Source organism: Trichosurus vulpecula, chromosome 3 (assembly GCF_011100635.1).
Source record: "Trichosurus vulpecula isolate mTriVul1 chromosome 3, mTriVul1.pri, whole genome shotgun sequence".
Lineage (NCBI taxonomy): Eukaryota > Metazoa > Chordata > Mammalia > Diprotodontia > Phalangeridae > Trichosurus > Trichosurus vulpecula.
This window is the reverse complement of record NC_050575.1, coordinates 175,469,628-175,484,127: the sequence shown is the minus strand read 5'-3', so window position 1 is coordinate 175,484,127 and position 14,500 is coordinate 175,469,628. Positions and strand designations below refer to the sequence as shown.

The following is a 14,500-nucleotide window of genomic DNA, read 5'->3' as shown; positions in this document are numbered from 1 at the left end:
CCTGCTTTCCAATATACCTAAGTACACATAAGTAAACACAACCTCAAGCATATACCATATACCCAGTCACTATCAAATACTAAGAAACATAACAAAGGATACTTGAGTCAGGGAACTAGAAATCACCAGAAAACAGTTAATAAGGCTTTCAATGAACACACTACACAATCTTTTAAAATAAGTTATAAGTTTAATAAAATGTATAATATAGAACTCCATTATTTGGTGATTCAGAATATGGAATAAAATTCTCCCCTTCACCCTTCCTAGGGTTTCTTTTGCACATTAATTTCTGTACGACAAGGTGTAGTATTTGACATTGGCCTGTGAGTAAGGTGCCCTGGGTCCTAGTCCAGGTCTTTTGATTCTAAGAAGTTCAATGCTTTTTACATTCTGTGGCTACAAATTTACTTTTAGTGCCCTCACACTTTGAGGACACCAGGGCATGTTCTCTCCCTTTGGTTGAAGATGAGGGTACTAGAGATCAGGATACCAACCGGTCGTTTAGTTTTATAGCCAGAAGGGATCATAGAGATCACCTAGCTCAATTCCCTCCACTGAGAGCCAGAGACAATGTGCCTTGCTCAAGGTCAAACAGATACTGGCAGATCTGAGGCTAGAACCCATCTCTCCAGACTCAACCAGATTTTCAGTGTTCTTTCTTCACCAAGCTGCCTCCCACTTGAACAATGGTCCTTAGGGAACAATTCTGGCAGGAGAAATTAGGATGGGCTTTTTTGACTGGAATAAGAATTAGGAGCTTATCTGTGGAACTCAGATACCATGAACTTTCTTAAAATTTCCATAAAAATAACATCTTCCTCACTAATTTCCTCCCCAAAGTGAAACACTGAAGTGAAGGAGTACAGAGGCACGCTAATCTGGTTCGATTTGGGCTCATTTTTGAGGAAGTCATCCAGGAAAAGGGTGCCTTCAAATGAACCAAGAAATATCATCAATTCTGCCAGAACTGAGTATTTGCTCTCCTCTACATTCTCCCCCCACCCACTAACACAAAACAAAAAAAGAAAAACCAACTCAAGTAAGCATTTGTTCCAGGAAACCGTGGTAGTGATAGGACAGAGTTAGGGAAAATTCATGTATATATGTAAAGAAAAGGAAAAGACACCACTCATCTACCCTCCCACATTCTAATAGCACTTGGCATCTTTTTTTCACAGTGTACAAAATCCCCCTATGTAGACATAAACCAGACAATGCAGCTTGACTGAAAATGACTTCCGTGGTCCAGCCTCCATACCTCACGGGAAAATTCATATCACTCCATGGGTCTCCCTATTTGTGAACCCCCATCCATGAATACACATGCTTCTTCCTAAGTTTTTAAAAACAGGAGACCCCATGTTATCTAGTCATGGCAAGATGTCCCCAATTACTAGCATCAAGGGCTTTACCACATGTTCAGGTAAATCCTGTTTACTGCAGAAATTACTTTACACATGAGCTATCACTACAAGGAATGTTAAACAGTGTTGTCAAAAATTACATATGGTCCCACACAGTTGAGCAGTTTCATCCAACTACGGAAGAAAGGTCATGTCCACTTAGCAACAATTAAATACCTGATGCTCCAAGCTGTTTCTCAATCTGTAGAAAGCTGCTATTTGCACTTACTTATTTGGGCAGATTGAGGGGCCACTCTTTCCAAAAGGAAGACCTGGTAGGGCTCTTACTGACTGGCAGGAAATTAGAAGCCTCTTGGTTCACATGACACTGGCTACCACGAGACTACATTCTAGAGCACTGACTGTGCTCTTTTCTCATTTTTATGTCAGCTACAAGTCCTACTAAATCTATGCACATTTGGGGGAAAGAATGTTTCAACAAACTCATCTGAGGATTCCAGGGTTAAATCGTGTAATTTCAACAAGTCAACCCCCAAAATAAATCATCCTTTAAAGGAAATGTCCTTTATCCCATCTATACAGGCAGACTTATTAAAGGAAACAAACTAAGCAAACAGAAAACCCTCTCAGTACAAATGAGTAAGACATTACAGGTCATACAAATTTACACTGGCCTGGATTAAGCCTGGTGCACCCCAATGGGGGAATATGGCAAAGGGAGAGAGGAAAGTAAGACAAGGCTGAGTTAGACTAACTACGCCCTCCTAGCTCAGCACCACAAAGCAGCCTTCCAGTCAGAATACCTGAGTCTAACTGATGCAAATACAAATGTATGAGCAATTTTTGATTTTGTTTCACATTGAGTCTTACATGTTTAAAAAAAAAAGGAAACACAGCTATAAAATTATATACCACGGAGCCAAACCAGCAGCAATACCCCAAATTAACTTTCTACAAGGAACCCCTTCACGGATACATTCACAGTGCTTTCTGAACAATGACACTAGGAATGCTTCTTAAGCCATTTCCCCTTTCAAATGACCACATGGTTTTGTATTGGTAGAGTGAGATCAGAGTGCCTGGAACCACTGCTGAGGGCACTGCAATCATCTGATGAAGGTGGAATGACTTCTTGCTTATTCCATCTCTAAGTCAGGACTACAGCCTTTTCCTAGAACTACAAGTTGCTGACTTAAGTCTTTCTCATTCTAGCTGAATCTATGATCTGAAAACCTGAGGGGAAAGAAGCCCCTAACACCAGTGTGCACAACCTCCTGAATCAGGGACTCCTAAGGAAAATGGCACAAGGTGGTTCAGGACCTGGTGGTCCCTTCGGACCAGGCCTCCCACCTCCCACCTCTTCAGCCCTGAGTTGGATTTCATCTGGCTCCCAGCAGCTGGGTGCAGCACACACTTCATGGCTGGATTTCTAAGAATGGCTGATTTCTCCAAAGTGGAGAAAGGCTTTCCCACATTGGGTCTTCCAGGAAGGCCTGCAAATTGTGCTGTGTACAACCCCTGTTCACCTGGAAAAGGCCCCATGACCAGGAGAAGCTGTCCCCCCTCCACCGGGGTCTGTTTCTCCAGGCTTTTTGTTAAGCTGGGGCCCAGATGGGAAGAGGATGAGCCTCTGTATTAAATACATATTGGTCAAGGTTGATGAGGTCCATATCATCAGAAAAGAGCAGAAAAAAATACTTCAGAGTTTCTCCCAGGAAGAAGCTTTCCATCTTATCTCTTGGCTGTGGGTTGCTGGGATTCTGGACATTATCGATAGAAGAATAACCTGCAGGGACCTGCAAATAAGAGTCACAGTGTTGTCACTTTCACCACGAAATCCAGGCCAGTGCCATAGTAAAACAGAAGCGGGCACAAACACCTGGAAGCTACTGCCAAGTTAACAAGTTCATGTTTAAACTATGGAAACCTATGTAGGAGTTATCTCAAATATATGCAAATTAACCTTCTGCCTATTCAATGAATGGGAAATAGGGGATCAGAAATAGCTTTGGAAGGAAAAAACTCAACCCTTCAGAGTGTGAACTTGCAATCAACACAATCCACACTCCCTTTCTAAAGCACAGCTAAAAAGTACTCATTTCATACCATAACACACTTTACAGAAAACATTTTGCAGTATTTTAGCAAGCTTAGTAGCGAAGAAAACAGTGCCTTGGAGATGAGCCCAAAAGGTCAACATTTATTCAACTGTAGACCTTTAAAATGCCAATTCACCCAACAAAGCTATTTGGAAGAACTAGTTGCTTTCCTTTTACTCAGCAATGCAATTCTTCTGCGAATTTATGTAAAGTTTCCTTTTTAAAAAAGGGCCACCCAATCAGGTAATCCCTCCCCAAAGAGCCTTCAAGGGGTATTCCCTTTACTCCAAAGTATGGGCAATAATAAAACCTCTCTTGGCCCCAGGATGTCCCAGTACCCAGCTGGGCTGCAGCAGAAAAACCCCACCACCACTGAGGGGAGAAGAGGAGGGGAACAAGCATTTATCAAGCACCATACTATGTGCCAGGCACTGTGCTTAAGCACTTTACAAATGTGACTGATTTTATCCTCACAGAAACCCAGGACCCTATGAAGCAGTGCTAACTAAGCAAGAGGCATACCATTCCCCATTAAAGTGGAGAAAACTGGGGCAGACAGAGGTTAAGTAACTTGCCCAGAGGCCCACAGTTGTGAGGCCATTTTTGAGTCTTCCTGATTCAGGGTCTAGCACTCTATTTTGAACCCCAAAGAACACACACAATAGATCACAATGTTACCTTAGTCATATATCACATAAAAGACAAGTTCTACCTGCTACCCAACTCCTGAAAGAGAAGCGAGAGACCTCAAGATGCAGAATGAGACATACATTTCTGGGCATAGCTGATGGGGGAATTTGTTTTGTTTGGCTATGCATATTTGTTACAAGGATTTTTTTAAGGGGGGTGGGGAGAGAGGCAGGAAAAAAAATGCTTGTTAAAATTTTTTTTAATTAAGAAAAAAACCCACAAAACAAAAATAAAGGTCAAAGTCTAAAGGGAGCCTTTTTTCCTTGACACTTGGAAATTCACTCAGAAGCAAAAAGGTGTAATTGAACAAAATGCATCCCTGCACATTAAAGAAAACAAAACAGATTTTCATGGAGTGAAAGTTTAGAAACAAGAAGTTAGAAATAAGCACTCCAGAGTATATTACAGGTGCAGAAGTGAGAGACCAACTATTTACTGGAGGAAAAAAGCATATAAAGAACCAGAATGAACCTGATAATCTCTCAGGCATCCCTCATACACACACACACTCCTGCAACCATTCTGGAAATGTACCTGGCGTCAACTTTCTACCACTCTTCCCACCTATGGAGATTGCCAGAAAGTAACTAACCAAGTTCACTGCAGGTATAAATAACAAAAATAATTACTTACACTTCTATGATGCTTTAAAATTCACTTAACATTTTATAAATTATTCCCTCCCCAAACTTAATAAGGGGATGAACATGCCAAGGAAGGAATTCAGAGCAGGGGCAGCTAGGTAGCACAGTGAGTAGAGCAGTGGCCCTGGAGTCAGGAAGACCTGAGTTCAAGCTGTGTGACCTTGGGCAAGTAACCCCAATTGCCCTGCCTTCCCCTCCCCCCCAATTTTTTTTTTTAAATTAAAGAATTTAGAACAGTTTGTAAATGTGGCCTCACCCTTGTGTACTTGTTGAAGTTCTGCAAGATCTCCCAGCCCCAATCCTGGTATTTCTTGTCACCAGTAAACCGATATAGATAAAAGAGGCTCTCTATTGTCTCAGGTCGCAGCAGATTATGCCTATCTGAAGACTAGCGAGGAAAACAAAGATTATTAATTCAGAGACAGTTGGAAGAAGAGGAAAAGGGGGCTATTCTTTCCTCTGCCAGAGGCTTCCAGATCAAACCATCATCTTACCTTGACCTCCACATCTTTATGGCCCTTCTGGGGATGAATGTTGAAGTACACAATCTCTGGGCTCAGGCCAGTCTCTATCTGATGATACATCTGGTAACAAGTTTCTATGAGAGCTTTGGCCAGTTCCATATGATCAGCTGTTAATCCACTATGAGCTCCAAGAGCCAGGGTACCAGGCAAGAAGCATACCAGGTGATCCTGAAAGTTAGAAGTTTTTTAAAACCACTGAAACCTTCAACAATGTTCAAGTGGCCATTTTGAGGATAGTCTACTAGTTCATTAGACACTCCCAGGCCCAAGCACTGGCTTAGATACTGAAAATTAGGATCCGTTTCCAAACCCACATATAAATATATACGGTCTATCTCTGGCAAATCTTGTTTTCATCTTCTTGGTTAACATTATCACTTGCTCTCATTCTGCCCGCACAATCTAACAGGACCTAAAAAAGACCACCTTTTCAAAGAAAAATACTTAAAAGAGGATACAGAGGGTACCTCTACTTGGGCCAGCATCTTGACATAAGTCTGAGGAAAGGTCTTACCTCTGAAATGAGAAATAAGGAGGATGGAGAAAGCTGGAGAATTACATTCTCCCAAGTCACATCTTTCTTTACACAGCAACTTCATTATCATGCGGATTTCCTGATGGGTTACAGCCACATTCAAATTGGAGTAACAAAACACTTTCCAAAGCCAACAGAAACAAAACTTGAATTGTCAAAGTCCATCTACTAATGTTAATGGTAGAGTTACACTTGCCAGCAGCTTCCTCATCCTCCCAGGAACCTACACTGAAACCTCAGCTTCATCTCAGAGTCCTCCTTAACACTCATTTACCAAATTTAATTGCCAAGTTCCATCTCCGCTTCTACCATATGTTCTACATTCATGCCTTTCTTTTCCACTCTTGCTGCCACTATTCAAATCCATACCATCATTACTCCTGGCTTTAATGGACAGAGTTCCCATACCTACAAAATTACAATCAGGTCTTTCAGGTCTTTCCCCCCTCTAAATGATCCTATGTGTATCTTCCAGGCTAATATTTCTCTTGTACAGACTTAATTATTTCATTCCACTGCTCTGAAAAAGGAAAAAAGGCCTTAGTAACTCCCTACTGCCCATCAAATAAAGTTCAAACTTGTTAACCTGCTTTTGAGGCCTTCCACAACCTGGCATTGTATGGTACAGTGGACAGAGTGCTGGATTTAGAACCAGAGAGCCTGGGGTCAAATATCACCTCTAGCACTTACTACCTGTATAATATCGGACAAGTCATTTAAACCTCTTCGGGCCTCAGTTTCCTCATCTGTAAAATGAAGGGGATGGACTAGATGACTTCTAAGGTTCATTCCAACCCTAAAACCATGATATTATGAGCCTGCCTTTGCAGACTTATTTCTCACTATTTCCCATCATGTACTCTACACTCTAGTCAGAACAGACTACTCACTGTTCACATACTTCCCACATTTGCCCATCATCTCTATGGCTATTCAGGCTGTTCCCCACATTTATTGTTGTTCAGTAGTTTCAGTCATGTCTCTTTGTGACCCATTTGGGTTTTTCTTGGCAAGGGTACTGGAGTGATTTGCCATTTCCCTTCTCCATACAGAGAATATCATCCCCAGTTCATCCCCCCACCAATTTCTGCCTATTTTTCAAAATTCAAACTTAACCCACATCAAATGTGAACATTTCCCTATATAGGACAGAAGCCATATAGTTTGCTTTTCTCTTTAAGCATAAAATAAATTCAACACATTAGTTCCAAAGCTACCTGTTCTTCCTACTTGCCTTCATTCTCTTCTCTTCTACATTTTTAAAATGCCTTGATGACCCACAATTCTTCTTTTTCCCCCCATTTTAATAATTCCAACATTGCTGTTGGTTCTCTCTCCCTTTCCCCCATTCTTACCTCTCCTCAAATCAAAAGAAAAATAAAATCATTGTGCCAGCTATGCAAAGTCAAGCAAAATAAATCCCTACACTGGCTGTATATGAAAATATCTCATTCTGTACCTTGAGTTTGTCCCTTCTGTCTGCTGGTAAAATATTCATCCTTCAAGCCCCAGCTCAAACACTATGTCCTCCATGATTCCCCTTCTCCCACACTGACCATGATGCTAATCTCCTCAAAGCTCCCACACTACTTTATATCCCTTTTGTACATCTATCATATACCATTTTGTAATTATCATTTGGAGCACATATTCTAGATCTTCTAGAGTAGGAACTATGTCCTGTTCACCTTTGTATCTTCCTTAGCCTACAGGATTACCCCAAAGGTGAAGAAATTGGAAATGTGCCCCAGGCTCAGAAATTTAATGATTTAAAAAACCCTGACAGATCTTGTACTCCCCTAAGGAAAGAGAAAAGACAGAGGAGGCTGTTTCAGGAACAAGTGAGGTGGACAGACAAGTCAGTAAGAGTAGCACCAGATGTAAATGAATGAAAAAGCACAGAAACCAAGGAAGACTTATAAGTGAATTGAGCAGAGCCAGAAGAACAAGTTGTACAACAAGACTATAAAGGAAAAACGACTTTGAAAGACTTGAGAACTCTCCTTTTATGTAATGACCAACCACAATTCCAGGGGACTGATGATGAAACATGTTGCCAATCTCTTAACAGAGAAGTGATGGCTTCAAGATGCAGAATAAGATAATATTTTCAGATAGACAATGTGAGAACTTGTTTTGCTTAACTAAGCATATCTGTTATAAGGGCTTTGTTTTATTTCCTTTTTTTCCCCCTCTAATAGGTGGGGTGGAGGAGGAGTTGAGTATATAGAGCAGAAAAAAAAAAGAGAGACAGAAGGCCATGGAGACTTTTTTTGGTGATCTTTTTTTTTTAATGTAGAGAAGAGGCAGAAAGAATCAGACAAGCAGAAAGCTACAGGTTGAATTTATTATATATTTAAAAAGAAAAGCAAGCTATACAAAACAGATTTGCAATTTCATGTACAATTAACCTTCATTCTTATGCAACGTATATGGAATGTTCATTTTACATGGTGGATGTCAAATTCAGAAAATAAACTTTGTAAAAAATAAAAAGCATCAAATGCTTACTATATACCAAGTACTGTACTAAGTGCTAGGGCTACAAATACAAAAGGTGAGACAACTCTACCCTCAAAGAACTTGCAGTTCCACTAGAGGAAGACAACACACAAAGTTTCATGAAGCCATACAAGTTAAGGGGTAGGGGGAGATGGGTTGAAAAGGGAAGAATGGGGAAGAGAGAACACAGATGGCTGAGGTGGACAGCACAAAGCAGCTAGATATAAAGCTAGGTGAATGTGCACTAACAAAAAAAAAGGTTACTCAGCCCTAGGATGGGCTTACCAAAGCTGAATGGATTAATCATTCCTCCTCTGAGCAGGGAGAGGTCAAAGGCCTCTGAGTGGCCTAGGGGGTTGGGAAAGGAGGCCTGACTCTGGTTCAGCAAGCCTGTAAGAGTCAGGGGTCTAGCCAACCTGACTGAGTTCTAGAACTAACTCTGGGTCTGTTTCCTCCTAGTCTTAGGAGCCTAGGAGATCTGGGCTGTCTCCACCTCAGCTCAGCCTCAATTTCAATAAGAAATGAATAAGCCTCCTTTAACAAGTTACTTCCTCTTTCTGAAGCTTCAGCTTCTTCCTCTGTAAAAATGAAGAAACTGGACTGATGATTTCCAAGGTCCCTTTTCTAGCTCTAAACTGATACCTTGAGGGGGTTTTCAAGCCTTCCTTCAGCCTCCTGCCCCAAACCACTTTACTGGCCCCACCTGCTAGCAATGGGGTGGGGGAGGAAGGAGAAGAGAACAGGCCTTCTTGGACAATACATGTGAAAATAACTGATCTCAGCATCTGATTATCAAGGACAATTAGTAAAATAGAAAGCTACCCAATGGCTGTTTCCTCTCGATAGTGGGAATGGTGAGGCCACCACGCTCTTCTACCTTGGCCTCACAGTGTCCAGGAATCTATCACCAGGAGTGCTATTCATCCTTGGCACAGTTCTAGGTCCTGGCCCCAGGTGCAACAATTCCTAGTTAAGTCCCTGAACACATGTTGCACATAGCAGGCACTTAATAGTTGAATTGCTGAGGCGATTGCATGACTTTTTTTCAACCTTAGGTATCCATGAGAAACAAAAATAAGAGGTTTTTTTTTTTTTAAGATAACCAAGCTACGTTATTTATTCAGGGATGGGGAATGCACCACTTGCTGAGGCAGCCAATTCCACTTTTGATCAGCACTAACTTTTTCTTTGCGACTCAGTTCCCTCATCTATAAAATGAGGAGCTTGGTCTAGATAACCACCAAGGTCCAATCCAGATCTAAATCTACGATCCTATAATTCCAAAATCAAGTAAGAAATCTGTTTCTTTGCAACTTCCACCACTGTTTTAAACTAAGCAGGGTAAGTCTGCCCGCTTCTATGTGATGGTGCTTGAGATACTCACACTATAACCCCTTCCCCCATACCTCTTATTCAGGGCAAACATCCCCAACTCCTTCAACCCATGTCTTGTACTACTGCATGGCCTCCAGGCTGCCTACCAACCTCGTAGCTCTTTTTTTGGGCATGCTCCAGTTTGTCAATGTTCATTTTAAAACATTAACAGTACGAATCAAACACAATACTCCAAATGACTAGGGAAAAACTAACAGCTCTCATTCCGGATGTTACGCTTCTATCAATGTAACTCAGCTACATTTACAAGTTTTAAACAATAGCTTTTTTGTTGTCAGCCATTGCTCTATTTTTGGAGATGAATGGCAAATAGTGGAATCTCAAAAATCACAAATTTCCTGTCAGCCTTACTTCACACTACCCTTTGGGATACAACAGAAAGATAAAACCCTATTTCCCCATTGACAACTCTGGCTAATTTAAACCACAGCTCCAAATCAAGGTTGAAGAGCATATGCAAACCTGGCCATGAGGGGAACACTAGAGCAAAAGGAAGAGAATTAGCTGTAAGAGCCACAATATTAGGATACTAAATTAGAATTACTTTCTAATATAAACAACTTAAATTCTACCAAAGCCTCTATCCCTTCATAATGGAACACAATAACTTAAGAAAAAAAATTGTAAATAACTTTAACAGGAAAACCTTAAAGCAACAATACAAAGAGCCCCAGACTCCCCATTAACTCCTTGCTAACAAGCCTAATTTGATGTATCATGACACTGGATAAATGCCAGTCGCTCTTTCCTCAAAGACAGAGGATCAACTAACTCTAAAGTTGTTCTGCTGGCAACAGGTCAGTGGGAGTCTATGGATCTTTATGTGGGAGAGGTGGAAAAACCTTTCTAAAAGGAGAGAAATGTCTTGTGATCTACCTACAGCCAAGCTGTTTGGTATAGAAGATGATGACTTGGATGATCTATTTCTTTCAATAAGAACAAATCCTGTCCAAATGACTAACACTACAGCACTAGAACCTTGTGAAATTGTATGCAACATCTACCTAAAGGTGTGTCTGAATCAGGATCTTCTCTCCCTGATTTTGGTGGGTTAGAGTCAGGCATTTTCACTTTCTTTTCAATGATAGTTAAGAACTCAACTTGAGCATTTTATCTTATATATAATTTTACTTAACTGGCTCCAATGAAGTTCCCTACTTTTGGAAAATGTCACCACATCCATAAAGCAACAAAGGGTACAGAGACTCACCATCTTGGCCCTGAAGCGGCCATGAGCAAGTTCACCCACAAAAGTCAGCTTGCTGGGCTCAGATTTCCGAAGTAGGTGTCTTTTGACCCCTTCTATGGCATTAATATACTCTTCCAGCAATCTGTTAATTAAAACAATTTCCCAATTTTATACACACAGACATCTACATCCCTATGATCCACATTTGAGCTTCAACTGAGGACAAGGATGGGGGGGGGTAGAGAAAACAAGACCTGTAATCATACTTGTACAGGGCACTTGCTCCCAAGGAATGTCCCACACTGTCTGCTCTGCAATCTCTAGTGTTATCATAAAACTGCCTTGGACATTAAGAAGAAAAAAAAAAGTTAAGCAAGTCGCCCACAGTCATGAAGCCAGTATGTACCAGAGGCCAGTCTTCTATTCACAATGCCGCACTGCCTTTTCAAGGACACAAGAGTATCTGGTGTCCCTATAAATGTTTTTCTAGCATGTAGGAATGCAGAGCTTTTGAAGGTGAAGACTGATTCAGAAGGACTGGTGGATGATTTGCCTGCACTTATATACAAATGCAGCTGAGTGTCTAAATTAAAAAGTCTTCAGAAACCTGAGATCCAATTCCATCTCATGCTAGCTACTGTATAACCAAGGATATATTATTTCACTACTCTGAACCTGAAGCAATGCTCTCAACATTGTAAGCTGTGATCCACATTGGAAACCAAGTTTCCAAACCAAGAAATCACAAGTACTAATAAACAGATTTCTATAGTGCTTTACCAAGTGCATTTTCCACCAGAGTCCTATATATATATATCACTCCCATTTTATGGATGAGGAAGCTGAGGCCCAGGGAGGAAGTTATTTGCCCAAGGTTATATGACCAGTAAGTTAAGTGCTAGGGACTTCCAATTATTCTAATACCTACCAAGTCCAGTGTTATTTGTAACAATAAGATTTCAAATTAGCCTCTGAAGAACCCCAGTGTGACTTTTTCTTTTGTCCAGAAAAGATACATGTTTTATCTTCTTTCTTACCTTAAAATCCTATAGTTCTCTCAGTAAAGTCAAACTGACTTGAGGCTTTAGATTACAAACCTTATGACAAAATCTTTCCCACAATATCTTAAATATTTCTTTATACTACAAAGGTAAAGATATTCTAGAAACCCCAAGTGGAACAGAGATAGCAACGTAAAGTTTGATTTCGACTTCAAAGAGAAAACAGTAAGAAGGATCAACCAAGCTTTTATAGCAAAGGTGATCTAGATCTCACTTTTCCCCCAAGAGCTAATGTTTACTTTTTTTTTTTAAATCAACATTTAAACTGTTCAGTATAAGCTTGTCTTTCTTTTTTTAAGAATATTTTGAATTACATGTAAAAACAATTTTTAACAATTGTTTTAAACTACCTTAAGTTCCAAATTCTCTCCCACCCTCAATCCCATCTCCCCTCGTTAAGATAAAGGTTATTCATGTGCAGTCATGCAAAACATATTTCCATATTAGTTATGTTGTGAAAGAAAACAGATTAAAAAAACCAAAAAATGAGAAAAACAAAGTAAAAAACAAAACTGTATATTTCAATCTGCATTTATATTTCATCAGTTTTTTCTCTGAAGGTGGATTACATTTTTCCTCATAAGTTCAGTTGTCTTAGATCTTTGTATCGCTCAGAATAACTAAGTCATTCACAGTTGATCATTGTACAATACTGCTATTACTGTGTACAATGTTCTCCTGGTTTTGCTGACTTCACTCTGCATCAGTTCATGTAAGTCTCCGAAGGTTTTTCTGAGAGCATCCTGCTCATCATTTCTTACAGTACAACAGTTTTCCATCACAATCATATACCACAACTTGTTCAGCTATTCCCCAATTCCTCTCAATTTCCAATTCTTTGCTATCACTAAAAGAGCTGCTATAAATATTCTTGTACATAAGGGTTCTTTTCATTTTTTTTTCCCTTAATCTCTTTGGGATATGGGCCTAGTAGTGGTTTTGCTGGATCAGAGGATATGCACAAATTTTATAGTCTTTTGGGATATTTTCAAATTGCTGCCCAGAATGGTGGGTTCAGTTCACAACTCCTTACCAACAATGCATTAGTGTCCCAATTTTCCCATGTCTCCTCCAACAGTTGTTGTCTTTCTTTCCTATCATACCATAAACTTTTCTTCTTAAGAGTGTGAAGTGTCCCAATGTTAAGACTATTGGTATTTCAATGACCAACCATAATCCCAGAGGACTCAAGGCAAAAAATGCTATCCACCTCCTCACAGAAGCATGATACTCAAGAGTCCATAGTGAGATAAAAATTTTTGGATGCAGCCAATGTAGGAAACTGTTTCGTTTGACTACACATATTTACAACAGGGGTGGCGTGCGAGATTGTTGGTTATTTCCTTTCTCAATGTGGGGTAAAGGGGAGGTGAAAGGGAGAGAATGAAGATTTAAAAATAAAACTTAATTTTAAATAATGATGGGTGGGGAAATAAAGAACTTAACCAAATTTTTTTTGGAATTTTCAAGACCTGCATTTCCAAATGAGACAGCCCAGCAGAACAGATGCTTGACTTTTGAAGTAAGCAAGCCGTCAGTTCAAATACTACCTTCTAGCTATATGACCATGGGTAAGTCACTTAAGTTCTTAGTGCCTCAGACAACTCTCTAAGACTAAGTTACAATGGAGTTGTTAATACGAATTAGTGGAAGGAGTTTTCTACATGGGTTATTATCTCCCCTAAACTGATGACACAACAAATCTAGACCTGTCTACAACTGCCTACAGGACATACATCTCTACCTGGATATCCTATCATTTCAAATTCAACTTTCCAAAACCTGTAAAACAGAACAAAAATCCCTGGGTTCTATTCTAGTATCATTATTCCTGTCAGTATCACATGTTTAAAAACTTTGTGTTATCTGTGTTATTGCAAAAGTAGAACTGACAGAACTTGGTAAATGACCGGATATGGAAGGGGAAAGAATTAATCAGTTACTACTTACACAACACCTCTTTGATCCATTCCCATCTGTTCTTATCTTATTATCACTACCTTCCTAAGGCCCTTTTTCCACTTACCTGGATCACAGCCTCCTCCTAGGTCTTCCCACCTCAACTCTGTCTCTGCCCACTGATTCTTTTGCACTGCTACCAGAGTAATCCTTACCCAGGATATGCAGTCATATGATTCTTCCGTTCAAACTCTTCAGTGGCATACTACTATCTGAGTAAAATTATAATTCTTTAGTTTAGAATTCCTGTGGCCCTCCACACACCAGCACCATGTCTCCCCTGCTTTATAACTCCTCTCTATGTACTACGACACTCCAGAGAAGCCGTACTATTCAACCTCCCCTGAACAGACACTGTGTTTCCCCATTGTTGCCTTTGCTCACAACACATCTCCACCTGTAGGCTTTTTATCTATCCTGTAAAGCCCAACTCAAATGTTAATCTTCTCCAAAAGCCTTGGATGGTTCTCCTATTCAGCAATTAACTTTCCCATTCAGAACTCACTTCTCTTGCACATTCATAATGGCAATTATG

At 40.2% G+C, this 14,500-nt stretch overlaps 1 protein-coding gene across 1 annotated transcript in view; it reads right to left on the bottom strand.

The window, feature by feature from the left end:
- Positions 1-176: 176 nt before the first annotated feature.
- The window catches only part of MAN1B1 (mannosidase alpha class 1B member 1), a 33,984-nt gene continuing 19,660 nt past the window's right edge, over positions 177-14,500 (bottom strand). The window contains exons 10-13 of the mRNA XM_036751910.1: positions 10,967-11,087; positions 5,295-5,492; positions 5,057-5,188; positions 177-3,163 (exon numbers count right to left, since the gene is read on the bottom strand). Coding sequence (XP_036607805.1) covers positions 2,963-3,163; positions 5,057-5,188; positions 5,295-5,492; positions 10,967-11,087 — 652 coding nt within the window. The 3' untranslated portion in view covers positions 177-2,962. The remainder of the gene's footprint in view (positions 3,164-5,056; positions 5,189-5,294; positions 5,493-10,966; positions 11,088-14,500) is intronic.